This window comes from Nilaparvata lugens, chromosome 5, assembly GCF_014356525.2.
Source record: "Nilaparvata lugens isolate BPH chromosome 5, ASM1435652v1, whole genome shotgun sequence".
NCBI classification, from domain to species: Eukaryota; Metazoa; Arthropoda; class Insecta; order Hemiptera; family Delphacidae; genus Nilaparvata; species Nilaparvata lugens.
The window spans coordinates 7950613-7975570 of record NC_052508.1 but is presented as its reverse complement, the minus strand read 5'-3'; the positions used below and the strand labels follow the sequence as shown (position 1 = coordinate 7975570).

Below are 24958 nucleotides of genomic sequence, written 5' to 3'. Positions count from 1 at the left end.
AGCTCAGAACTCAGTAACAACGGAATAAGAAAATAACCTATGTACTCGTGAAACGTGAAATCAAAGTTTCTATTTACTCTATAATAGATAATGGGTTTTTCTTGAATATTGAATTATATTTTTCTTATTCAATTCAAATTTCATTGTATATGTGACTACATACAAACTAGAGTAGGATGTACTAATTCACTGTAGATCTACAGCCTACAGATTGTATAAAATGGATTGGTCTTGCTCGTGTCCATCTCAGAGAACATATTTTATTTGTTTATTCCTGGTAGCTGTAGTAATAGTGTTAATTTTGCTTTTTATAAGTTTTGTAGTAATTTATGAAGGTAATTTTAGAGTTGGTCGACTCTCATAAGTTTGCTTCATACACGCGTGCTTCATCCTGATTCTACAAGCCTCACTCTGTAAGACAGTTTAGAAAAAGAGTTTGGTATACTTGCACAATTTTTAATGCACTTTCTTATTCAACAAATGGTAAGTATTGCTTGCTTTATGTTTTTATTTTTTTAAAGGAAGTTGTGCAGCGTGCTTGCTAGGTTAGGTTATGTGTGAAAACAATCATTTTCTGTGGTATAAATGGTAACTTACGTTTTACAATTTCAAATTAACATTGTCGTTAATTTCTTATTCTTCAATTTCTTTCAAGGAATAAGAAGGTTTTCTTATAAGCTGTGCCTAGGAAATTGTGTAGGTTTTAAATTTGTTTAAAACCGTTTAATTATACAGTTTTAGCTGTACCTACATAAGTTAAATTACAGCTATCAAATTTCTTTGTGTTGATCCTACTTTTTTACTAGTGTCAACTTGAAATTTTCCGGCTTTTACATTTAGATTTGGCCTTTCTACAAACTTTATTTTATTATTAGGCTCGTACCACAATATGCTTTGAATGTGTCTCAAAGTGTCTGAACGAGTTATGGGGCATTAGTTTTTTCAACTTCGTTAGTGTATTACATTTGTTCTATGGGTGCGTTGGAGAGCAGCCATTTGCGGCCATGTGTAATACTTAATCCAAAAGTTGGGCCAGTAGCTTACCATGCTGATAATTCCTAGTCCATACATTGGCCAAGTAAACTGGTCAAGCTTACAATTGGTGGCCGGACACCGAGTGATACACCAGCCAGTCTCTGTAAGCTTTATGCCGCATCCACACAGTCGCTCAATGCGTACAAATGACGACGAGCGCCAGAGTGTGGATGGCAGGTTTTCCAGCGATCGCATTCGTTGGCCATTGCTCCAATTTTTTAGGGCCAATTAAGGCGAGCGCTGGCAAGGGAGTCATCTACACTCTAACACTCGTCGTCATTTGTACGCACTGGGCGATAGTATAGATTCGGCATAAAGCGAACGCGGATTTGCTCGGTTCACCAGTCTGGCCAATCCTAGGACCCAATGGCGTCCGATCTTGCTTCACACAAGGCCGTCAATGGTTGCTTTCTAGTGACCTAGAGACAGACTGGTTGCCTAATCTAATAAGAGATGAGTTGGGACGTGATACTACCTAAGTACAGTCTCCCTATCTCATTTTAACTGTTATAATGGCAATAACCGTCTTCACACTTTCCAATATTGTTAGGTCCCGTTGCGTTAAATTTTAACTGTGATAAATTTCGCAAGAATTGATCAGAGAAGGCTTTTTGATCCAATTCTAATCAGCTGATCTTTTTTCGCAGCTTTACATTTGCACTGTCCAAATTCTTGATTTGTTTATTTTCTATCAGGCCTCAACTTTTTGCTTAATTTTACCCACAAGGTGGATTATTATGTTTTAAATAATAAAAGCCTACTTATATCCAAGGACTTCACACTTTTAAAACAAGTAACAGTTTTAAGCTTCCAATTTCAGATAAGTTATATTTTACTAGGAGAGATTCTTGCTATGCTTGTTGAATTTTTTTGTAATTTGTATAATTTTCATAATCTTCCAACTGATCACCCATATTTGTAAATATTTCTTAACATTTCTTTGAACTTTAGCAATTTGGCATGAAAAATCCTGCATCTTTGTATGCATTACTGATATTATCTGTATCTACATGTATTTGATTTGAAAATATTTGTTTGGCATTCAGTAACTGTATATAACTTTGAAATAAATTGTTTGCACACTTTTTTTGCTTGTTTCAGTACATAATTGTATGCTTCTTTTGTAAATGAAAATAAATTGAAATGCGCATAATCTTCTAGGTTCATGACTTATTTGTAAGTATTATGGTTATGTTTAGGTTGTTACTACATTTTGTACCTTTAATACCTTCTGCTTCATTTATTACCCACACACAATTTATTGTGGGATCGATGACGTCAAAAATCAGAACACTAAGTATATTTGTAGTTGGATAACTTGATAAGCTATCAATTAAATTATGAATATTCCAAGTAGTTTATTATTCTCTCTGATGATTGATGAATCAAGTAATAGTACTGTTCAATTCCTATAAATTGATACTATTTTCTTACTACTTTCCAATTTTTTCAATTGCAGTACCTATGCTAACACGAACATCTTATTATCAGATTGAGAAATTTCCATATTTGTATTGCTCTTGAGTATATCTCTTCTTTCCCAAATTACAAATAAACGAATTAATTTTCGTCAATTTTAAAAAAACTTAATCTTATTCCTTCCTTATAAACACATTTCAATTTTTATTTCTATATTGAAATTCTTGTTCTCTATATTTTCTATTCTCATGATGCTTTTCACTATATGGGAAACTACTTGGTTATCATAAACCTTTTACTTATCAGAGATTATTAATAATATAAAGTACTTCATCTATAATGTAATCAGTTGTGAGGTACGTATCCAATTTTTCTTACAATTTTGCAACTGTTCCTGTCCGAGTGAATCCACTAATTCAGGTATTAGTTCTGTCAAAGAAAGGTTATAGAGGGAAAAGTTTGGAAGACAATTTTTGACCCCGCAGTTCTGTTTAGGGTTCTATAACGAGGTAAACATATCAAAAGTCTCCACCCCTACCCCTTGTGCTAAGGGGGTGGGGGTGGTTCAAAGGTACCATTTTTTGGTTTCTCGCATATAACTCGAAAACTATGTATATTACAGACATAACTGTTATATAAAAATTAGAGCTTACATAATTTCCTACAATATTCATCTTACAATTTTTTATATATCTTCTATATGCTCTATAAGCTAATATGTTAACCTCCTTATTACCCTAAACAGAACTGCGGGGTCAAAAATTGTCTAACAAACATTTCCAAGTATTCATTGCCTGGACTATAAATTGACTAACTTTTTTTTTAATTTCAGTTTTTATAATCTCAGTTCACTTGATTCTTTGATGCTTGTAATTTAATTTGCAGTTATTAATACAGAGTATCTGAAAAGTCACTGTACACTTGTGATTATTTAAATATCCAATACCTCGATCAAAGTCCAGGCCATTCATAAGCTGCGTACAGATATACGCGCCTCCAACCCGCTCCGCACCGGCTCCGCCCTCGTTCCTCCATTGCTCCGCCCTCGTTCCTCCATCGCACCGCAGTCGCTACGCCCCCGCTCTGCAGTCGCACCGATCATGAACGTTACGGAAGATGCTAGCTCTTCTCGCGTTCCCCGGTTGATCCACTCACCGGTCGATCATCAATCGATCTGCTCGAGTGACGTTCGGTTGCGGAGCAGAGCGTAAGTCTGTACGCACCTATAGATCGCGTCAATCAGTATATTTTAACATGAGAAAAAGAACACTGGTCACACTTTACTTGATCATGATGGCAGTGTTATATTTCCCATGTCCCTTTGTATGGTGCACAATAACTACGAACACCCTATAGCTAATTTCAACACTGAAACTTGAGCCAAATATTCATGTTGAATACAGTATTGAAAAGAATTATTTTAGTATCTAGATTCAGTATAAAGGACCGAGATATACATTATCTCAGTCTAAAGTACCTAAATTTAGTATTTTACTATGTATAATTTGATAAAACAAGTTGGAAAGCTATCAATTTGTTTTGAGTGGTTAAAAAAATCTTGTTTATTGATCTACTGGTGTAGATACCTATTACTGGGTGTTTCCAATAGTCTTCAAAGCATATAATGGGGATCTTTCACATTAGGTGGTTTCTTGAACTACAGGTAAGTAATTAGATATACATTTTTCCAATTTCTCCTCTAGATGATAATGATTTGAATACATTTCCTATTTACAATTTTTTGCATGAAATTTTGACACATGTATCTAGTTAATGCTTGAAATGTTCACCACATTGTTGAAAGAGGTTTTAGCTCTAAGTAAATCTAACCATAAGAGCCTGTTCACATGACAGCGATTTACGTTCGGTTGTCGCGCGGTTGACAAACCGAGCGATTGCCAGGTATAGGGAAACACATGGTGCCGTACACATGCATCGATCGGTTTTAGTAGTCGCCGGCGAATCGCGGCGGTTGTAGTCTCAGACTATAACCGCTCGGTTGTTGTTCGGTTGCCGGGCGGCTCGATATACTAGAGCAGGCATGAGAGCGTACGTACATGTCTTCAGTCAACCAAGCGGTTTCGATCAGAGCAGTAATATATGTTTAAGAGTAATATAGTGATTAAGTACATAGATTAAGATATTAAGATTGAGTACATAGATGTTGTACCTAGTAATTATTTATCATAACCGAGCGCAAACCGCTCATGAATCGCTGTCATGTGTACGAGGCTGGCAAACCGAGCGATTTGCCAATCGAGCGTAAATCGCTGTCATGTGAACAAGCTCTAATAGGTCCACGTTACAATGGCAGCGGAGAAAGATAGAAGGTAAGCGTTGCCGATTCTCTGCCTTGCCACTGCCTTCTATAGAGGATAGCTGATACCGGTGCATGTTCATTCTTGTTTAAAATGATCAACTATACCTATTTTATTCGTCAATAAAATATATATGATTCAATATTTAACTAATTATTTTTTATAATTGAGATTAAATATGTTGTTAAAAATATTACTAAGGTTTAACTCACACTATCCCGACTCGAATCGTACGACTCCAGTCTCTCGACCTTACGACTTCCTTGCTCATTGTCACTACTTCAGTTCCATGCTACTCCATTTTCTAACCATACTTTATTAAAAATATAAAATCTAATTCATCATTAATTTGCATGTAACAAATTTTATAATAATTATTATGAATATATTGTCTTATTTAACTCGTATTATTGTCTTATCTAAAATTATAAAACATTACTTTCATGAAACATAACCTCACTTTCATTAAAAATGCACGGTACCACGCAACTCAAGTCGAGGCTCGACCAACATGTCGAGTCGACGCCCGACTCAGTCTCACAGTCGTGAGGTCGCGGAGACTAGAGTCGACTGGTCTGAGTGTCGCCATTTGAAAACACATGCTGCGTCGAAAAGAGACTAGAGTTGCAGTCTCCTCTCGACTTGAGTCGCTCAAGTGTGAGTTGAGCCTAAGCGATATGGCAACGTTGCAGGGCTAGAAAAGGGTGTCACTCTCTGCTTTGTCGAATAACAAGATTCACAATACCACTATAGTGAGGTCTACGTTATAATAGCAGAGTTTGATTAGCAATGGTATTGCTATCCTTGTCTATCATTCGACAAAGCGGATAGCACTATCTCTTTCTCGCTTTGCTCTGTTGCCAGATCGTCTTTCAACAATGTAGAATTAATAATCAATCAACAAAATATTTCATCTTAATTATGAAAATTCATTATTGAAAAATATAATTTCTTGCTTAATAAAATATAATTTATCATTTTAAACAAGAATTAACAGATAATATTACATCAATAAACCTGTATCATCTACCGTCTATATAATAATAAATTATTATTCCAATAATATTAAATTTTATTTAATATTAAATTATTCTTCCAATTGATACATTACACATAATCAGAAATCATGAACAATAGAGTAGACATATCACAACAACAATATTGCAAATTGCTTTACATAAAAAATTAATCATCTACATAAATAAACAACTTATGAATCTTTTCAACCTGCGTGTTTCACCGTATAACCTCCGTCCCTCATCTATTACTTTTCAAATTACAGATACTATTCTATCAATTTGTAGAAAACAATTTTTATATCAGGTATCAAAGCTCATCAATGTTATTCCTAACCATTTTATCACTAGTAAATTAAATAGAAAACTGCTAATTGAAATGCATACATTGATAATCTCGAACAATGTAATTTTGGCAATGTAATTTCCTCATAGCTTAGTATAAAGACTTCTCATGTTTTTTATGTAATTTTCAACTATTCTTCACTTTCCCCTATGCCTTCACTCTGCTCTTTCTCTTCCCTTCCTCACTCACTTTTTTCCCCCTATTTCTTAATAATATTTTATTATTTTCTTGTACTGTTAAGCATTGAACACTCGGCCTCTGCGCTCAGGTTCCTCAAACCTTGCAGGGATTTCCCGTTTTTAATATAGTTATGTATAACCCTATTAATGGTACTTTTCTTTTTCATTTTATATTGTACTTTACTTTTTTCATTTATAACCATTTTTGTCATTGTAATCATGTTTCTGGGGACAAATAAAGATTTGATTTGATTTGTAATAATAAAGATAATATAATAATATAATTACACGTTGTACAAAGAAATCACAATAACTCATTTACATCAATACAACAATAAATAATTCCAAGATAGAAAATATTATTATATAACAATATAAGACAGAAGATCGGGAACGTTGATCTCCTATCTTTCTCCACTGCCATTATATAACGTGGCATTATATAGAAGTGATTCATATTTGTTAAAACGTGCTTAATATAGAAAATCTTGAGTATCGTTCACAAATACGGCCTTATCGATATTTTCTTTTTTACAGGTAACAGCACCCTCTACAAACCTGCCAGCTGAAATTCATCAATCTTCAAAGTGAGGCAATACAAGTAGAAAGGAAACAATCTGAAACAAACTAATCCGTCAAGAACTAATCATCGGAACTAATCTGTTAAGAACTAATCATCGGAACTGATCTGTTAGTTTAAAGGAACTGAGGAAAGCTAGTTAAATTATCTCAAAATGGCGAAGAAATGTCATCCAATTGTCATCGACCTAGCTGATGACAATTCCATTTCGACAATTGTGCTAGATGATGTCGAACCAGTGATAATTGATGATGATGATGATGATGATAATTCAATAGTATCTGTTGATTCTCTGAACACAACCGTGGCTAGTTCTGGAACTGTAAATATTAGTGATTGCACCCTCAACACTAATGCAGCTAGTCTGAGAAATGAGCATGATGTCACCCTTAATACAACGGTAGGAAGTCTGAGAAATTTGAATGATGTCACCCCTAACACAACGGTAGGAAGTCCGAGAAATTTGAATGATGTCACCCCTAACACAACGGTAGGAAGTCCGAGAAATTTGAATGATGTCACCCTCAACACAACGGTAGGAAGTCCGAGAAATTTGAATGATTTCACCTCTAACACAACGGTAGGAAGTCCAAAAAATTTGAACGATGTCACCCCTAACACAATGGTAGGAAAACCTAAAAAACCTCCAAATGATGAAAATGCCGTTGTAATCATTGATGATGGAGACGAGGGAAATGCGTTCCAAATTACTAACCAATTACCAAAACTAAGAGAAACTTATATCACTAAAAAAATTCTTGAAAGTGAGGATTTTATCAGGTTTAGTAATGAAATTCAGTCAAAACCGTTGAATTTTGATGGGAAATCCGTTGGTAATAGGTTCTTCAACTACAGAAACCCACAAGAAAAGTCGAATTTTGGAAATAAAGAGTTGGAACGGTTCAGTAGCACAAAGACTAATATCAGTGAAAAATCTGGTGACTTTGTCAAGAAAACCCTGCAAGGGAAGCCACAAATTAGTGGAGTGTCGGTTGAAAATAAGGATTCTAGCAGTGATCAATCGGATGCAAGTGGAAAATCTGATTCGATTGGACTTGATAACAGAAAACACCAACCAGGAACGTCGAAAATGTGTGAGAATTCAGTTGAAAATGAGGATATGAACGGTGACCAGCCAGGAAAATCGAATAAATCAGCTGAAAATGAGGATATGAACGGTGACCAGCCAGGAACATCAAAAATAACAGTTGTCATTGATGATGATGATGATATTGTAGAGGTTTTTAATACTCAACAACCAGGAACGTCGAAAACATCAGTTAAAAATGGGAATCTTGAAGAAGTTTTAGATGTCTTGGGCATAGAAGCCAATATTTGCAAAAAAATTCGCAACGGAAAAATCAAACTTGAAAACGTCGATGAGTTGCTGAGAAGACTGAAGGCGCATGAGGCCAAACTCCTTGGGAATGCTCTGCAGAATTTGAATGGGGCCGGAGGAGGAGAAGGAGGGAGTGGTGATAAAGGAGGAGGAGAGAACGGAGGCGGAGAAGTAGGGAGGAAGAACCGTTTGAGACGTCAAAGAACTGATGAATTGTTGAGAAATATGGATCTCGATGAGTCCAGATTCTTCTGGAGCTACTTGAATTGTTTAAAATTGTCGGCTACCGGTGCAACGAACGTTAGTGAAGGAGAAGAAGGAGGAGGAGGAGGTGGAGGTGGAGAAGTGGAAGAAGGGAAGGAAAATACTGATGGAGAAGTAGAAGGTGAGAAGAATGACGTCAAAGAGGAGGTGGATAGAAGGGAAGTGGGAGGTAGGAAAAGAAGGTCACCTCAGTATAAAAGGAGGAAGAGGAGGCAGGCGAATAAAACTGATGGTGAAATAATGAAGAAGAAGAGTAAAAGTGAGGGAGACAGATGCGAAAATGGTGGAAAGACGGAGAACGGCGAAGAGGGTGTGAAGGAGAATAGTGAAAATGATGAGACAACGAACACAGAAAGCAATGAAAAGGAGAATGATAGAATAGAGGAAGAGGAAGAAGATGATGATGATGATGTGATACTGGTAACTTCGACTGAATCAGCTTCCACTTCACAACCTTCTTCGTCTCTCTCTTCCAGTTCGTCTCAAACAAGACTGGCGAATGAATGTGGAAATAAAGAGGTTGCTGATACAGTAATAAATAGACCAATCACTCATTCAGCTCATTTACTAGAGCCGAGGTCGGGACAGAATATTGGGAAGAAGTCGAAGAAAAAAAAGAAATCTTTGAATGCCTCGCCCAACATGAAAAAAAAGAAAATGTGCAAATCCTCTCTAAATTTGAAAAAGAAAAAGAAAAGTTCTGGCACGATATCGTTAGATAGTGTGCGAAGGGCACTGAAAAATGTTCAAAAGTCGTCAAATTGTGCACAAACCATGTCAAATCTTGTGCAAACTCCATTAAATAATGCACAAAATTCGTCAAATAGTTCACAGAAGCCAGAGAATTGGGCGCAGATGGCATTGAATAATGCGCAAAGGTCAAATAGTTCACAAAGGCCAGAGAATTGGGCGCATATGGCATTGAATAATGCGCAAAGGTCAAATAGTTCACAAAGGCCAGAGAATTGGGCGCAGATGGCATTGAATAATGCGCAAAGGTCAAATAGTTCACAAAGGCCAGAGAATTGGGCGCAGATGGCATTGAATAATGCGCAAAGGTCAAATAGTTCACAAAGGCCAGAGAATTGGGCGCAGATGGCATTGAATAATGCGCAAAGGTCAAATAGTTCACAAAGGCCAGAGAATTGGGCGCAGATGGCATTGAATAATGCGCAAAGGTCAAATAGTTCACAAAGGCCAGAGAATTGGGCGCAAATGGCATTGAATAATGCGCAAAGGTCAAATAGTTCACAGAAGCCAGAGAATTGGGCGCAGATGGCATTGAATAATGCGCAAAGGTCAAATAGTTCACAGAAGCCAGAGAATTGGGCGCAGATTGCATCAAGGAATAACAGATGCTGGTCAAATTGTACCCAAGTTTCGTCAAACATTGGTCAAACGTCGACAAACAGTTCACAAATGTTTTTGAACAACAACAGGCACGGGTCAAACGCTGCCCCAACATTGTCCAATGTTCCGAGAACAACATCAGGTGATGTGATTGTAATTGAAGATGATCCACATGTGTTTAGCCCATCATCCAACAACCAGTTTTCCCTCGCTGGAAAAAATATCTTCCTTCCAATTTCGACTCTGCCTAAAACTGGTCCCAGACCTGTTTTCATAGACGGGTGCAACGTGGCATTCAGGTAACGGGCTTTATTTATAATTTATTAATCTCCACTCACAAAAAACAAGAAAATATCACAATCTTGCATGTATCATACATTTGTATCAGTAGTAACTATAGAGTTTAGATTAAATCAGACTAGATTTCTTCATGTATGCGCAAATTACAACATGCTGGCTTGTGTGCTAATTCACAATAAACAACAATATACAGGGTGTCCCACGAAAGGTGTAACTGCCTAAGACCATAGATTCTACATTAAATTTGCAACAAAAAATGTCCAGTAAAATTTTCTTAGATCGGCCTTAGTTTTCCAGATATTTCAATTTTTCGATATTTTTGAAAAACGTTAATAACTAGAAAACTATCAGTCAAAATCTAATTCCAAGGACATGGTTGGAAAGAGGAAGAAATTTCCAATAATATTCATATAATTTGCACCTTTATTTCACGTTTTTGAACTTTTTATGAGTGTTCAAACTGTTTGAAGTTCGGCTTTGAACTCGACGGAAGTACTTTTTTCAACTTTAAACTCTAATAAAAAGTCCAAGAACTTTAAATAAAGGAACAAATTATATGAATCTTATTGGAAATTCTCTCTCTTTCCAACCATGTCCTTGGAATTGGATTTTGACCGATAGTTTTCTAGTTATCAACTTTTTCAAAAATATCGACAAATCGATATCTCGAAAACTAAGGTCGATATAAGAACATTTTGTGTTGCAAATTCAATGTAAAATCCATGGTATTCGGCTGTTACACCTTTCGTGGGACACTCTGTATAATGAGGTTCACGTTATAATATTTTGGCATCAGTTTTTAGATTAGATCTCTTTATTCATGCAAATTACAATGCTGGCTTGCTGATTCACAATAAATGACAACTTTATAATGAGGTCCGCGTTATAATGTTGGTGGAGAAAGATGTGGTAACAGGGTTGACATTGTCTTCTATAGCTGATACCAGTATATCTGATATACCTAATATTAACTGTTCATTCTTGTAGAAACTGATCTATTATATATTATTTGTCAAGGAAATATATCTTTCAATGATTTAACAATAACATTTTGAAATTGAGATAAACTATTTATCAATTAATCAAATTTCTACATTGTTGAAAACCGATATGGAAACGTTGCATAGCTGGAAAAGGATAGCGCCATCTACTTTGTCGAATGGTAAACAAGAATAGCAACACCAATGTTAATCAAATTCTGCAATTATAATGTGATCCTCTCTATAGATAAAAGAGACTAGAAAGATGTTGCATATTCTTAAAAATCTGGTGTGGCGCACTCACACAACTTTTCCTTGCCGTTATGAAAATTGATCACCTGACGCTACGGTAGTGTTCCCGCGCATTTCAAGTCTACTATTCAAAGATTTGAACCAGCTGGTGACAGGGCAATAACGCTGGAGACACACGAGGTCTGCTATCTCTTCATAGTGAATCATTTAATAGAATCAACAGTTGCCAATAGTTTGCAATTGGATAATCACATTTTCTCGAATTTCGAGTTTATTTTTAATTTTAGATGAAAATGTTACTGAACATTAATTGTAGAGATTCTCATGCTCAATCTATTCCACTCAAAATTTTTTGTTCAAATTGTATCTGAAACCTGATAATTGAGAATCTAAAATCAAACTTTGCATAGATGGGGCGGAGATCCTAAAATTTTTACAGATATGGGACTTGTGGCAGTTGATAGGGCTTATCGATGACTATTTCAGGTAAACTTTAATCAAAATCGTTGGAGCCGTTTTCGAGAAAATCGCGAAAACCCCTGTTTTTGACAACATTTTCGCCAATTGTTCGTGTCGGATCCTTATATTGTAAGGACCTTACGTTCCAAATTTCAAGTCATCTCGTTAATTGGGAGATGAGATATCTTGTACACAGACGCACATAAACTCATACAAACACACACACACACACACACACCAATACCCAAAAACCACTTTTTTGGACTCAGGGGACCTTGAAACGTATAGAAATTTAGGAATTGGGGTACCTTAATTTTTTTCGGAAAGCAATACTTTCCTTACCTATGGTAATAGGGCCAGGAAAGTAAAAATCTGGTGTGGCGCACTCACATAACTTTCCTTGCCGTTATGAACATTGATCAACTGACGCTAGTGTTCCCGCGCATCTAAATTAGTCCACTATTCGAAGATGTAAGCCAGCTGGTGACAGGACAATAACGCTGCAGACACATGAAGTCTGCTATCTGTTCATAGTGAATGATTTAATAGAATCAACAGTTGCCAACTGTTTGCAATTGAATAATTACATTTTCTCAAATGTCAAGCTTATTTTCAATTTTAGGTGAAAATGTTACTGAACATTAATTGAAGATATTTCCATGCTCAATCTTTTCCACTCAGCATTTTTGACGTGACAACGTCTTATAAATTGGTTTGCCGGGAGACACTTCAAGAAACTGCGTTACGTTCCCACGTTATGCGCTCACAATGAGAGCGAGTGAGAGCGTTCGTTTCGGTTCACGGTCGTCTGGAAAGAGCACGAATAGGAGCAGTGGCGAGCAATGCCGCACCAACCCGAAGGCATTCACCTGGAGAGAGAGTGAAACGGAGCAGTCAACCTGCGCAGGCGCCGCAAGCAATCTCCTGCGACTGCGCCACTAATTCAAAATGTCAAGTCAATGGTTGTCTCTCTCGCTCTTAGGTGGGCGCGGGCTAACCATGCCCGAGTGGAAGGGACGCGTGCCTCTCACTCACTCTCATTGTGAGTTATTATTTCATCCTTCTTCCTACTATACGAAGTAATATTCACATTAAAATTATTTTACCACTCAAAGTCGTTGTCACGTAAAACGTTCGCCCGTATACCGACTTTACAGGCAACCATGCAATTTTTTTTGTTTAAATTATATCTGAGACCTGATTATTGGAAATCTAAAATCAACCTTTGCATAGATGGGGCGGAGCTCCTGAAATTTTTACTGATATGAGACTTGTAGCAGTTGATAGAGCTTATCAATTACTATTTTTGTTATAAATTTAATCGAAATCGTTGGAGCCGTTTTCGAGAAAATCGCGAAAAACCCTGTTTTTGACAACATTTTCGCCATTTTAGCCGCCATCTTGAATCGCATTTGATCGAAATTGTTCGTGTCGGATCCTTATATTGTAAGGACCTTACGTTCCAAATTTCAAGTCATTCCGTTAACTGGGAGATGAGATATCATGTACACAGACGCACATACACACACAAACACACACACACATACAGACCAATACCCAAAAACCACTTTTTTGGACTCAGGGGACCTTGAAACGTATAGAAATTTAGGAATTGGGGTACCTTAATTTTTTAACTTTTATGGTAATAGGGCAAATTACCATAGGTAAGGAAAGTATTGCTTTCCAAAAAAATTAAGGTACCCTAATTTCATGTTTTCTATACGTTTCAAGGTCACCTGAGTCCAAAAACATGATTTTTGGGTGTTGGTCTGTGTGTGTGTGTGTATGTGTGTGTATGTCTGTGAACACGATAACTCCATTCCTAATTAACCGATTGACTTGAAATTTTAAACTTAAGGTCCTTATACCATGAGGATCCGACAATAATAAATTCAATAAAATTCAATTCAAGATGGCGGAAAAAATGGCGGATAATTACTAAAAAACCATGTTTTTCTCGAAAACGGCTCTAACGATTTTCTTCAAATTTATACCATAAATAGCTATTTATAAGCCCTATCAACTGACATGAGTCTCATTTCTGGGAAAATTTCAGGAGCTCCGTAATATTCTTGAGAAAAATGGCGGATAATGACTAAAAATCCATGTTTTTCTCGAAAATAACTTGACCGATTTTTTTCAAATTCATACTCTGTATAGTTATTTATCAGCTCTATCAACTGGCATTAGTCTCCTTTCTGGGAAACCAATGGGGGGTCCACCCCATCATTGGGAAATGGACTTGGTAACTTCCTTCTCGTGCATGAGGTAGGTAGGTAGCGCAGTTCATAAAAAGAACACATAGTCGAGATATTTCATCTGTAGAACAGCTGTTTTGACGACTTATACCATGAGGATCCGACAATAAGAAATTCAATAAAATTCAATTCAAGATGGCGGAAAAAATGGCGGATAATTACTAAAAAACCATGTTTTTCACGTTTTTCTCGAAAACGGCTCTAACGATTTTCTTCAAATTTATACCATGAATAGCTATTTATAAGCCCTATCAACTGACATGAGTCTCATTTCTGGGAAAATTTTAGGAGCTCCGTAATATTCTTGAGAAAAATGGCGGATAATGACTAAAAATCCATGTTTTTCACGTTTTTCTCGAAAACGGCTCTAACGATTTCCTTCAAATTTATACCATGGATAGCTATTTATAAGCCCTATCAACTGACAAATCCATGTTTTTCACGGTATTCTCAAAAATAACTTGACCGATTTTTTTCAAATTCATACCCTGTATAGTTATTTATCAGCTCTATCAACTGGCATTAGTCTCCTTTCTGGGAAACCAATGGGGGGTCCACCCCATCCTTGGGAAATGGACTTGGTAACTTCGTTCTCGTGCATGAGGTAGGTAGGTAGCGCAGTTCATAAAAAGAACACATAGTCGAGATACTTCATCTGTAGAACAGCTGTTTTGACGACTTTAAAAAAATGACGACTGAAAAAATCATCGAATTTTACAATTCACACAAAGAAAAGGTACTCTGAAAACAATTATATATACACATATACAGAAGTCTGATCGTAGTTTCATATATGAGCAAGGAAAGTTGTGTGAGTGTACCACACCAGATTTTTTCGGAAAGCAATACTTTCCTTACCTATGGTAATAGGGCAAGGAAAGTAAAAATTGCATGCTATTTATCCAATAATATTTCGAATTTATTAATTAGAAACAGTGGATGCTGCTAAAATTAAAATACTTCACGTCTGTGAGTAGACTACAAAATAGGCCGCTGTATGGGACATTTTCAATAATAATCATATACATAGGGTGTTTCAGAAGTAGTGTCGAACTACTACTCATGTAAAATTTCAGATCAATACATCATTTCGTTCTTGAGATAAAAACTCCTAAGTGAAAAAAACGAAATGGCAGCTATAAGGATAACCGCTGAGTTTCGGACACTTAAAATACGACATTTGTAGTCTCCTATCATCTAGAAACAATACCCTAAAATGTTCGACACTACTTCTGAAACACTCTGTATAATTTATTAATTAGAAACAAAAGCATCTTAAATTATAATACTTGACGAATTTGTGTAGACTGCAGTATTGTGATCTACTGTCCATAGACAATGATAGTCTGGATTTATCAATTTGGAACAGAAGTAAATAAGGTTAGGTTAGGTTAGTACAGAGCTTTGAGACTGTAAGTATACCGTACTGCATGTCGATGACTGTTTGTTGTGAAATCGGACATAATTAATTTTTCATTATCCACGCACAAACCTTGGGCTTATGTGGGCTGCATGCGCAGCATTCTGTATTATTGCACTATGCTCTCACGAAGGCTAGGTTGGTCTATTGGTCTGGAGCTATAACCTTCAGTGGCCTAAAGTGGAGTGTCTGGTTGTGGGTTCGAATCATGTCGGTAGGCATGCATGGAAGTTGTCATCTCATCATTTTTGTAGTTCCTAAACTTCTTGCAACAATTTTTTTAAACTTTCTAAACTTTTCTGGTTTATTTGATCAATAGTTTATTTTATCAATCAAAATATTTTCCTGTTTTCAGTTGTCTATTTCATTATGAGAACCAGCATTGGATTCAAACACTTTTGGAGACTTAATTTATCATGCTACTCATATATGACGAGTTGTCTTATGTGTTATGCTCCAGAATTCGTGCTCTATAGTGAGGTCCACGTTGTAATGGCAGTGGAGAAAGATAGGGGAACAGCATTGCCGATTCTCTGCCTTCTATAGGATATAGCTAATACCGGTGTATCTGATGACATATTAACTGCTCATTATTCTTAAAAATTATCAATAAATTTTTATTCGCCAAGAAAATATATTTTTAATGATTAAATAATGAATTTCTATAATTGAGATTAAATATAATTATATTTCTCATTGTTAAAAAAACGATATGGCCAAGTTGGAGAGGTGGAAAAGGATAGAGGGGTCTGGTTTGACGAATGATAGACTAGGATAGCAACACCAAAGTTAATCAAATACTGCTATTATCACGTAAACCTCACTATAACCCTGTAGTTTACCATAAATTCACGCACATTTTTGTAGCTTTTGATCAATCTTTGTGTGTCTATATTTCCTGCTACAATGTTTTAAAACTTCCTCAACTGTTCTGGTCCATCATTCAACAGAGCGGATAGCGCTATCTCTTTCTCGCTTTGCTCTGTTGCCAGATCGTATTTTAACAATGTATAGTTGACCGAGTGAAGTGAGGTCTAAGATTCAAGTCGACGGTTTGGCATTTATCTTAATGTTTAAATGTTTGAATGTCTATATGTTTATATTGTTGCGCATTTACGGCGAAACGAGGTAATAGATTTTTATGAAATTTGACAGGTATGTTCCTTTTTAAATTGCGCGTCGACGTATATACAAGGATTTTGGAAATTTTGCATTTCCAGGATAATATTAAAGGAAAAAGGAGCCTCCTTCATACGCCAATATTAGAGTGAAAATCACTATAGAATTATTCATCATAAATCAGCTGTCGAGTTGACTATAAATTGCATGCCATGACGCATGCAATTCAATATCTCAATGTAACTTGAATGCCTCATTGAATGCAATTTTTATGCACTATTAAATAGGATGCAAAGAACTTATAACAGCTCTTCTGGGCGCCTAGATGTCTTCTGGTTTTCTCGCGCTAAATTCCGGAAAGCGTTATAATTATTATAATTAAATCTTGTGTAAGCATGATCTGATCAAATAAATAGTTAGTGTATCAGTGTGGATGTGCCTATGGCTTGGGACGTCTTTATAACTGCGCGAGGTCTACTGTTCACAGAACTACTAGTTAATAGTTAATTAACAAAATATTCCATCTTAATTATGAAAATTCATTATGAAATTATTGAAAAATATAATTTCGTGCTTAATAATAGTTAATTGATCATTTTAAACGAGAACGAACAGTTGATATTACATCAATAAACCTTTATCAGCTACCGTCTATAGAAGGCATTGGAAAGGCAGAGGATCGGCTACGTTTTTTTCTATCTTTCTCCACTGCCATTATAACGTGGACCTCACTATAGACAACTATTTATAAATTTTTGTCCCTGTATTTTTTGTAACAATGTTACAAAACTTCCTCAACTTTTTTGATCAATCGTTTATTTTATCAAGCAACGTATTTTCTACACATGGAAATTACTGAGATATTGCAATTATTCAAATGCAATTCTTCCTGGGCTGACAAATAATTTTCGAATAGCGCTCATCGAATTCCCATCTATGGTGAAGTCCACGTTATAATTGTCAGTGTAGAAAGATAGGGGAAAAACATTGTCGATCCTCTGTCTTGTCAATGCCTTCTAGCTGATATAGTTTTATTTATTGATGTAATATTAACGGTTCGTTCTCGTTTAAAATAACCAATTATATTTTATTACGCAAAAATCAAATTTTTCAATAATTTCATAATGAATTTTCATAATTGAGATGAAATATTTAGTTAATCATTAATTCTACATTGTTGAAAGATGATCTGGCAACAGAGCAAAGCGAGAAAGGGATCGCGCTATCCGCTTTGTTGAATGATAGACGAGGATAGCAATACCATTGCTAATCAAACACTGTCATTATAACGTGGACCTCACTATAGCTGTTTACCCTGTCGTCAATATTTGCAGTAGCAGAAGTCTTCGGGGTGAAGTACAGCATTTCATTTGGAATTTCGTTTAATAATAACGTATTTTCGGTTTTTAATTGTCTAGTTTATTAATCAATATCTTTTTCTGTTAATGTTTTCTAGCCACGGTCGCAACAATCAGTTCTCAGTGAAAGGTATTGAGATCTGCGTGGATTACTTCCGGCGTCTGGGCAACAAGACTTATGTGGTGCTTCCGAACCACCGCCTGTGCCATCTGAGTGACGCCCTGGCGAACGCATGGCAGAGAGACGGCACACTCATCGTCTCGCCCAGTCGACGCATCAATAACAGTATCATCACGTCTGATGACGACAGGTTAGTTACCATTTCAAATACAGGGTTGGGCAGGGAAGTATCGATGATTTGAAATAACAGTTACACACTCATTTTTAAACGAAACTCAAAATATTTTTTTTTTTTAGTGTGTACCTTGGATGTTGCCATTATGAAAATTGAAGAGGAAAAAATTAAAACATTGATTATGTACGAAAAATAACATCTGTTAAATGCTGTCCATTTTTTCCATACAGCCCTGTAGACGTTGTGAGAAGTTGTCCGTACTGCTCTGAAGCATTGCACGCTCGAATTTATTGTGTTATTGGTTCACTCAGGGCTTCAAGGGTTTGTGTTTTGTTTATGTATACACCACGTGCTTTTAGGTAGCCCCATTAACGTAAACGACCTTTACCATACATGGGATATCTTCGTCTTTTTTTTAGGGCTACTTTGGAATATAAATAAAAATGTAAGTCTAAATATCCTTTTCAAAATCATTTAGTCACAAATTATCAAGTCTTGATAATGGCATGGCATATTGCCGAAACATGTTTTGAGTAAACAATTGATATGCCCTCGGCTGCTGGACAGTGCATGAAACCTCAGCTGCAGGCTGTTTATATGTTGTTTCTTTTATGGGGGGAGAGGAAAAGGAGTTGAGTGAAGGGGGGGGTGAAATTCAAAGGAATTTCTCTCCCACTGCTTGGCAGTCCTGGGCATGAGGATTGATCCCTGCTCAAAATTCTGAGGCTCAAAATTCTGAGGGAATCAGAATTTTGAGTATGGTCATCAATTGAGAGGGGATCCCCGCTGGAGGTCTGAAATTCAGATCCCCGGTTGGGTCATCCGTGAGTGGATCCCAGCTTAGGCTCTGAATTCAGAGCCCCGGTCGGGATATCAGCAGGAAAAAAGAAAGAAAAAATAATAATCACGGTAATGTGACACAAAAGTGAGAAAAAATCTCCCAGAAGCTTAAAGGAATCAAACGGGGGACTTTCCAGTTTAATGTCCTAGCGCTAAACTGTGTCTCGACTGACTGAAATTGTGTCCTGCTTATATACCCAGGTACGCACAAAACTCAAGTGAGCGTTATGAAGGCTATGTGAATTTAAATACTGGTGGCGCGCTCTGGGCGACCGGAAAGAGAACTCGTTGCTCTAGCATCGAGTGGCTAAAGAGAGTATTAGAATAAAGCGAACTAATTCTGGGGTCGTGTCACAATATTAAAAAGGGTACTTAGATTTCTATTTTTATGTGCAGAGTCTGTATAATAAGTAACCGGACTGACCTCAGAAAATTTTTTATTGACAAAATATGTACAATTTTTATTTAGAAATCTTCAAACAAGAGTGAACAGTTGATATTACATCATATACCGGTATCAGCTATTTTCTATAGACTGCAGTGACAAGGCAGAGAATCGGCAACCCTGTCTCCTATCTTTCTCCATTGCCATTATAACTCAGACCTCACTATAGTCGGATTCACTTTGAGCTATCAGTATTCATTATAAATATTAATTCTTATTTCAAATCAAACCTCTTAAATCTATATTGTTTCTATTACTTTGCAATGTAATTTTTCGCCACACTGCACAGAAAGCAGCTGTTTTCCAGTCCCTACGTAGATCTGTAAGACATTGTTTGCAGACGACTCTCGTCTGACGTCAGAACAGGTTTCTTTCCGGCTATGGCCGGAAAGAGTACCCTTTCCGGCCGCTTTTTGAAAATTTTTGAAAATGTGTTTGGACAACTGTGCCATATGGTGCATTGTGTTCAGGAGGGTGAGATCGGAAATTTCCACCCCACTTTGAGTACCCTACGACGTCTGGTTCTTGAGATATGAGACATCAAAGTTCCCCCCCCCTCATAAAACATTCTTATTCAATTTATTATTCTTATATAGCTGATCCCAAAAAGTTAGGCAGCTTCGTGGGTCACATGGTGTAACCTACTCACAGCTGATGCAATGCATCTATTTATTGTCTCTTTTGATTTAAAAATCATCACCTAAGCCAAGCTAGATGACAACTCTACTTGACAACATCAGCTGTTGGAACGCACAAGAGATCCACAAAACCGCCTAACTTTTTGGCGTCAGCTATACCTGTAGTGTGGCGAAAAATATCGTACGCGACTCTCTCAGAAAGGTGTTTACGGTATTCGGATAACATATTCCCGGGCTCTGCAAGCCTCGCCCGGGAAACTATCCTCATACCGTAAACACTAACTTTCTGTGCTTGTAGCGTAATATACTATTTCTTGAATTCTTTGTGTTTGCAGGTTTGTGATTCAGTGTGCTGCAGCTATGGATGGAATCATTGTTACCAAGGACCAATACAGGGATCATTTGGGCATTAACCGCTTATGGGACGTAACTATCGAAAAAAGGTAATTCACGTCATTTATCTCATACTTTTGGGGTGCTATAATGAAATTCACGTTATAAAGTCACGTGAGATTCACCTTATAGATTTTTTGCCACACTCCACAGAAAGCAGCTGTTTTCCAGTCCCTACATAGATCTGAAAGACATTGTTTGCAGAGGACTCTCGTCTGACGTCAGAACAGGTTTATTTCCGGCCTAGGCCGGAAAGAGTACCCTTTCCAGCCGCTAACATGGAACTAAGAAAGGTGATCAAAAAACAGCTGATCAAAAAACTTTTCATTATTTGTGTTCATTATTCAATAATTAAAACATTTATAATAATATCATCTTATTGTCATTTGAAAGAATAAAAAAGTATAAACTCAACCTCCCACATAATTGAACATCATCTTTTAGGTTTTGTAGACGAATCAGAATAAAAAATAAAAGTACTTGGTCAATTTCCTGATATTCAGATTACCTCAGATTTGCTAGAGCTATCACCTTCCTCTTCTGCTTTCGGAAGTGCTTAGTAAACAACTATTCTCATATGTATTGTTTATTTTTGTGTGTGGCGAAAAATAGCGTTCGCACCACGGGTAAAAATGTTTTTCTGGCTCTCAATCTTTTCTAGTCCTTGAAACCCGATTTCGAGCCGGAAAAATCTCATTTTCTGCTCTAGGTGCGAAATATATTATTATATCTGAAATTTGCCTGAAAAATAAAATGAAGAGAAAATAGTGTAAAGTTTCAGGTACCTATTTTGAATTATTTGTGAATGTTCCATTCCGTCAAAGATAAACGTTTCCAATTATAGAGATGAGAAAATAAAGATTATCATGAAAACTGCGACTACACGCCGTTTTGGAAAGCCAATTTTCTGACTCCAGCTGTGTAAAGTCTAGATCTTGGCTAGATCCTGAGTTCGGAAAACGGCCCTAAATGTGATATACTCAATTCTATTATCACTTAATTTTCTTATAGCTTCCTGTTTGAATATTTTGAAAAATTCAATGATTTCTTGTGATTGTTTCTAGGCTATTACTTCTGTCTTGGATCCAGGACATGCTAATCTTCCCCAATGATCCCCTGGGACGACACGGCCCGTCACTGAAAGAATTTTTATTGTATTAGACATCATTATTTCGTGTTGAGATATTATCAATTATTATTCATTTATCGGTTTCTCGATTTCCAACATTAAAACTATAAATCCTTCAGAATCCTATCCAAATTCATAGCTATTTTATGAAATTATATCGGGTTTCACTTCCCTAGAAGATGAAAACCTTAATAATCTATATAATAATAGATTCATCTTTAGTGGAAATCTATGGTTGTTTTAAGTTCTATAACCTAGAACTTACTGTAAAGCCCGGTTGCACAGTCCAGTTACATTTCAATCGTGCCTTTTTTCGATAAAAGTCTTCACTGATGGATTCTTGTTAAATTAATCACGATTAAAATTTAACCGGCTTTTGTGCAACCGGCATTTGGTCAAGTTATAAGTTACAACAAACTAAATTCAAGTTGAAATTTATCTATTGTTCACAAAGCCTTTCCGATTGAAGGCTCTTATTTGATATTTTCTGCTACATTTGTAAACTAATAGAATTTAAACTCTGACTTGGATTATGCCGAGTTTTGTTGAGAATTAAAAATGTTATGAATTATTTCGTCTTATCTTGAGCTAATAACTTGAATCTAAAGGAAGTTTTCTTTGTTTTATTTGAAAATGCGAATAGATTTTATTTCTTTGAAGAAGCTTGAGAATATTTTTATTTATAAGAAGAAAGAAACAAATTTATTTTTCAATTCAACAAAAATTAAATATGAATTAAGTTTTTGTTTGTGTGAAACTTTCTAGGGTGAAGGAAACTTTCATTAGTGTGAAGTTTTCTAGGGTTGTACTTATTATCACGTGTTACAGACTGTAATGTCTTGAAATTGTGCCTTAATACAAAGTTTTGATTGAAAATAATACATAAAAATTGGAGAATATTGAGATAAACAGTGTATCAGTATGATTGAGGAATAATATTATTTGGGTAAAATAAATGTGAATATTTATGTAGACCTGTATTATATCTAGTGTAATCGATATGTGGCTAACGTTGTAAATAAGATTTAGAATAATTGATTTTTACCACGTTACCATTTTTCAAGTATTCCTAGTTCAAAATGTGAAATGATCACTGTCTTATAATTATTAAACATAATATTTTCTATGCTATTATTATTACAATTGGTTATGAAATATAATCCATAAGGAAGATACATTTTATTTTGTGTTTTTGAACTAGATGATTTTAATTTAAGTTTACCAAGTTATCAAAGTCTCTTAATTGTGAAGTTATTAACTTTGTAAATTTTCTATTGATTAAAATTCGTCTTATGTTTAACTATTCCAACAAATTACTGTTTACTTTTAAGTATTGCTCCGATTAATAAACATAATCCGAGAAATTCATACTTGAATATGAAATAAGGAATTATTTTTCAAATGAGTTGAAGTTATGTTTGATTTTACTAAAGAGAAGGATCTGAATTTTGTTTATTGTAATATGCATAAGAATATAAAATATAATTTATATCATCAACAATCCATTGTGATTGTAATTATAATATTATATAATATACAGAGGGGTCCAAAAAGTGCATACACTCTTTGACAATGAATATCTTCATTGTAAACATAACATAAAATCTTTGTATTTTTTTTTCTCTTTAGTGCTACTCTTAAATATAAATAAAAAATAGAAATCTAAGTACCCTTAAAATTGTTGTTCAATCACGACATGTTTCGGCTATACCTATAATGCCATTATCTAGTTATTAAAATAACAATCAATATCAATAACTTGATAATGGCATTATATAGCCGAAAAATGTCGTGATTGAAATATTTTAAAAGGATAGAATCTTTATTTGGCAAAACCATTACTTCTTATTTTTGATTGATGTTTTAATTTGTACTCACAAGTAAATGTGTAGACGAAACTTCAAACCAGAATACCAAGTAATATGTTCTTTATTTTGTTCTGTTTACTTGCACGGTCAATTAGTGTAAGTAGCCTATATATTTTTCTGGACCCCTCTGTATTCGGACTACATTTCTATACAAGTATTCTAAATATATTATGCTCCCATACTCCAGACTTTATTTCTCCTGTAATTGATTCAACATTATATCAGGCTTATGTGTTCAATACATTTTAGATACAGTATCGTGGTTCGTGGATAACACTACTAAAATATCAACGTATAAACTGATAATGAGCTATTTTGTGCTATTACTATTGAAAATATATATAATTTAGTCCTAACTTTCCTTGTCTATCCGGACAAATTTGTTTCCATCATCACTAATAATTAAACATAATTTTTTTCAGATCTCAATGCTTACTTTTTATAAATATTAAACAGCTATCTCTTTCTCGTTAATCATTCTCATCAATAATTCTTTCTTATAAAAATCCTTGAAGTTTCAATTTGCAAGTTATAGGCCCGGTTGCACAAAAGCCGGCTAAATTTTAACCGTGATTAATTCCACGAGAACCAATCAGAGAAGCCGTCTTTTCAAAAATGCCTTCTCCGATTGGTTCTCGTGGAATTGATCACGGTTAAAATTTAACCGGCATTTGCGCAACCGGGTCATAATAATGATCTTACTGCGGAAATCTGTATGCTTTTTTTGGTAATTCATCTTTGATTTTTCATAAAGAAATTTAGTCTAAAAAAAGTTTAACTTAAACATCTTTAATTCATAACTACTGTATTTCATTTATTGATTCAGATAATATTTTTCTTGTTTATTTGATTTATGTTTAGTCAGATTTTAACAATCTAACAAGTGACGAAATATAAAAATTTATATAACATAATGAAGTCAGTATAAGTTCATTAATAATTATATTTAAATTTAAATAATATTATAACAGCCAGAAGACTGTTATGAGCCTTAAAGACTGTTAAGAGCTATTGTATGTTCTATTAATTTTTTATGTTTACACTTCACACTATTAATGGGTATTAGGATAAATACAAGATAGCACAATATGCTATCTCTTCTCAATGGTATCAGTTTCTTATTTAGTAAAAATCAGATGAATTTGTGAATATAATACGGTACTGTATTTGAGTTCACTTCAAATTGTAATAAACATATTATTATTGACTGAGTGTTACAATTTCAGGTAAGGTACTTTTGTTTATCATTGAGAATATTATATGTAAAAATCTCAACTAGAATTTATCTGTGACCAAAGAGTGTTCAAGAAACTTTTATATTTTCCATGTTGAATACAATAAAAAACGGTATTTCAAA

At 35.3% G+C, this 24958-nt stretch overlaps 1 protein-coding gene across 2 annotated transcripts; it reads left to right on the top strand.

Annotated features, from left to right (window-relative positions):
* The first annotated feature begins 10 nt into the window (after window positions 1–10).
* Window positions 11–24958, top strand: LOC111047272. 2 transcript variants are annotated; one of them, XM_022332994.2, is made up of 5 exons: window positions 11–483; window positions 6851–10145; window positions 18091–18303; window positions 20547–20654; window positions 21669–24958. In XM_022332994.2, exons 2-5 carry the CDS (start codon window positions 7048–7050, stop codon window positions 21763–21765), a joined length of 3516 nt encoding a protein of 1171 aa, XP_022188686.2. In that variant the 5' UTR covers window positions 11–483; window positions 6851–7047; the 3' UTR covers window positions 21766–24958. The 2 variants fall into 2 exon arrangements, with proteins under 2 accessions (XP_022188686.2, XP_039285776.1); XM_039429842.1 differs by having other exon boundaries at window positions 18–413.

Excerpts from the sequence above, each read along its gene's own strand:
- LOC111047272 (XM_022332994.2), top strand. The coding sequence starts at position 7,048 with ATGGCGAAGAAATGTCATCCAATTGTCATCGACCTAGCTGATGACAAT. Across the intron at positions 18,304-20,546 it reads ATCACGTCTGATGACGACAG|GTTTGTGATTCAGTGTGCTG; the intron begins GTTAGTTACCAT and ends TTGTGTTTGCAG. Across the intron at positions 20,655-21,668 it reads GACGTAACTATCGAAAAAAG|GCTATTACTTCTGTCTTGGA; the intron begins GTAATTCACGTC and ends GATTGTTTCTAG.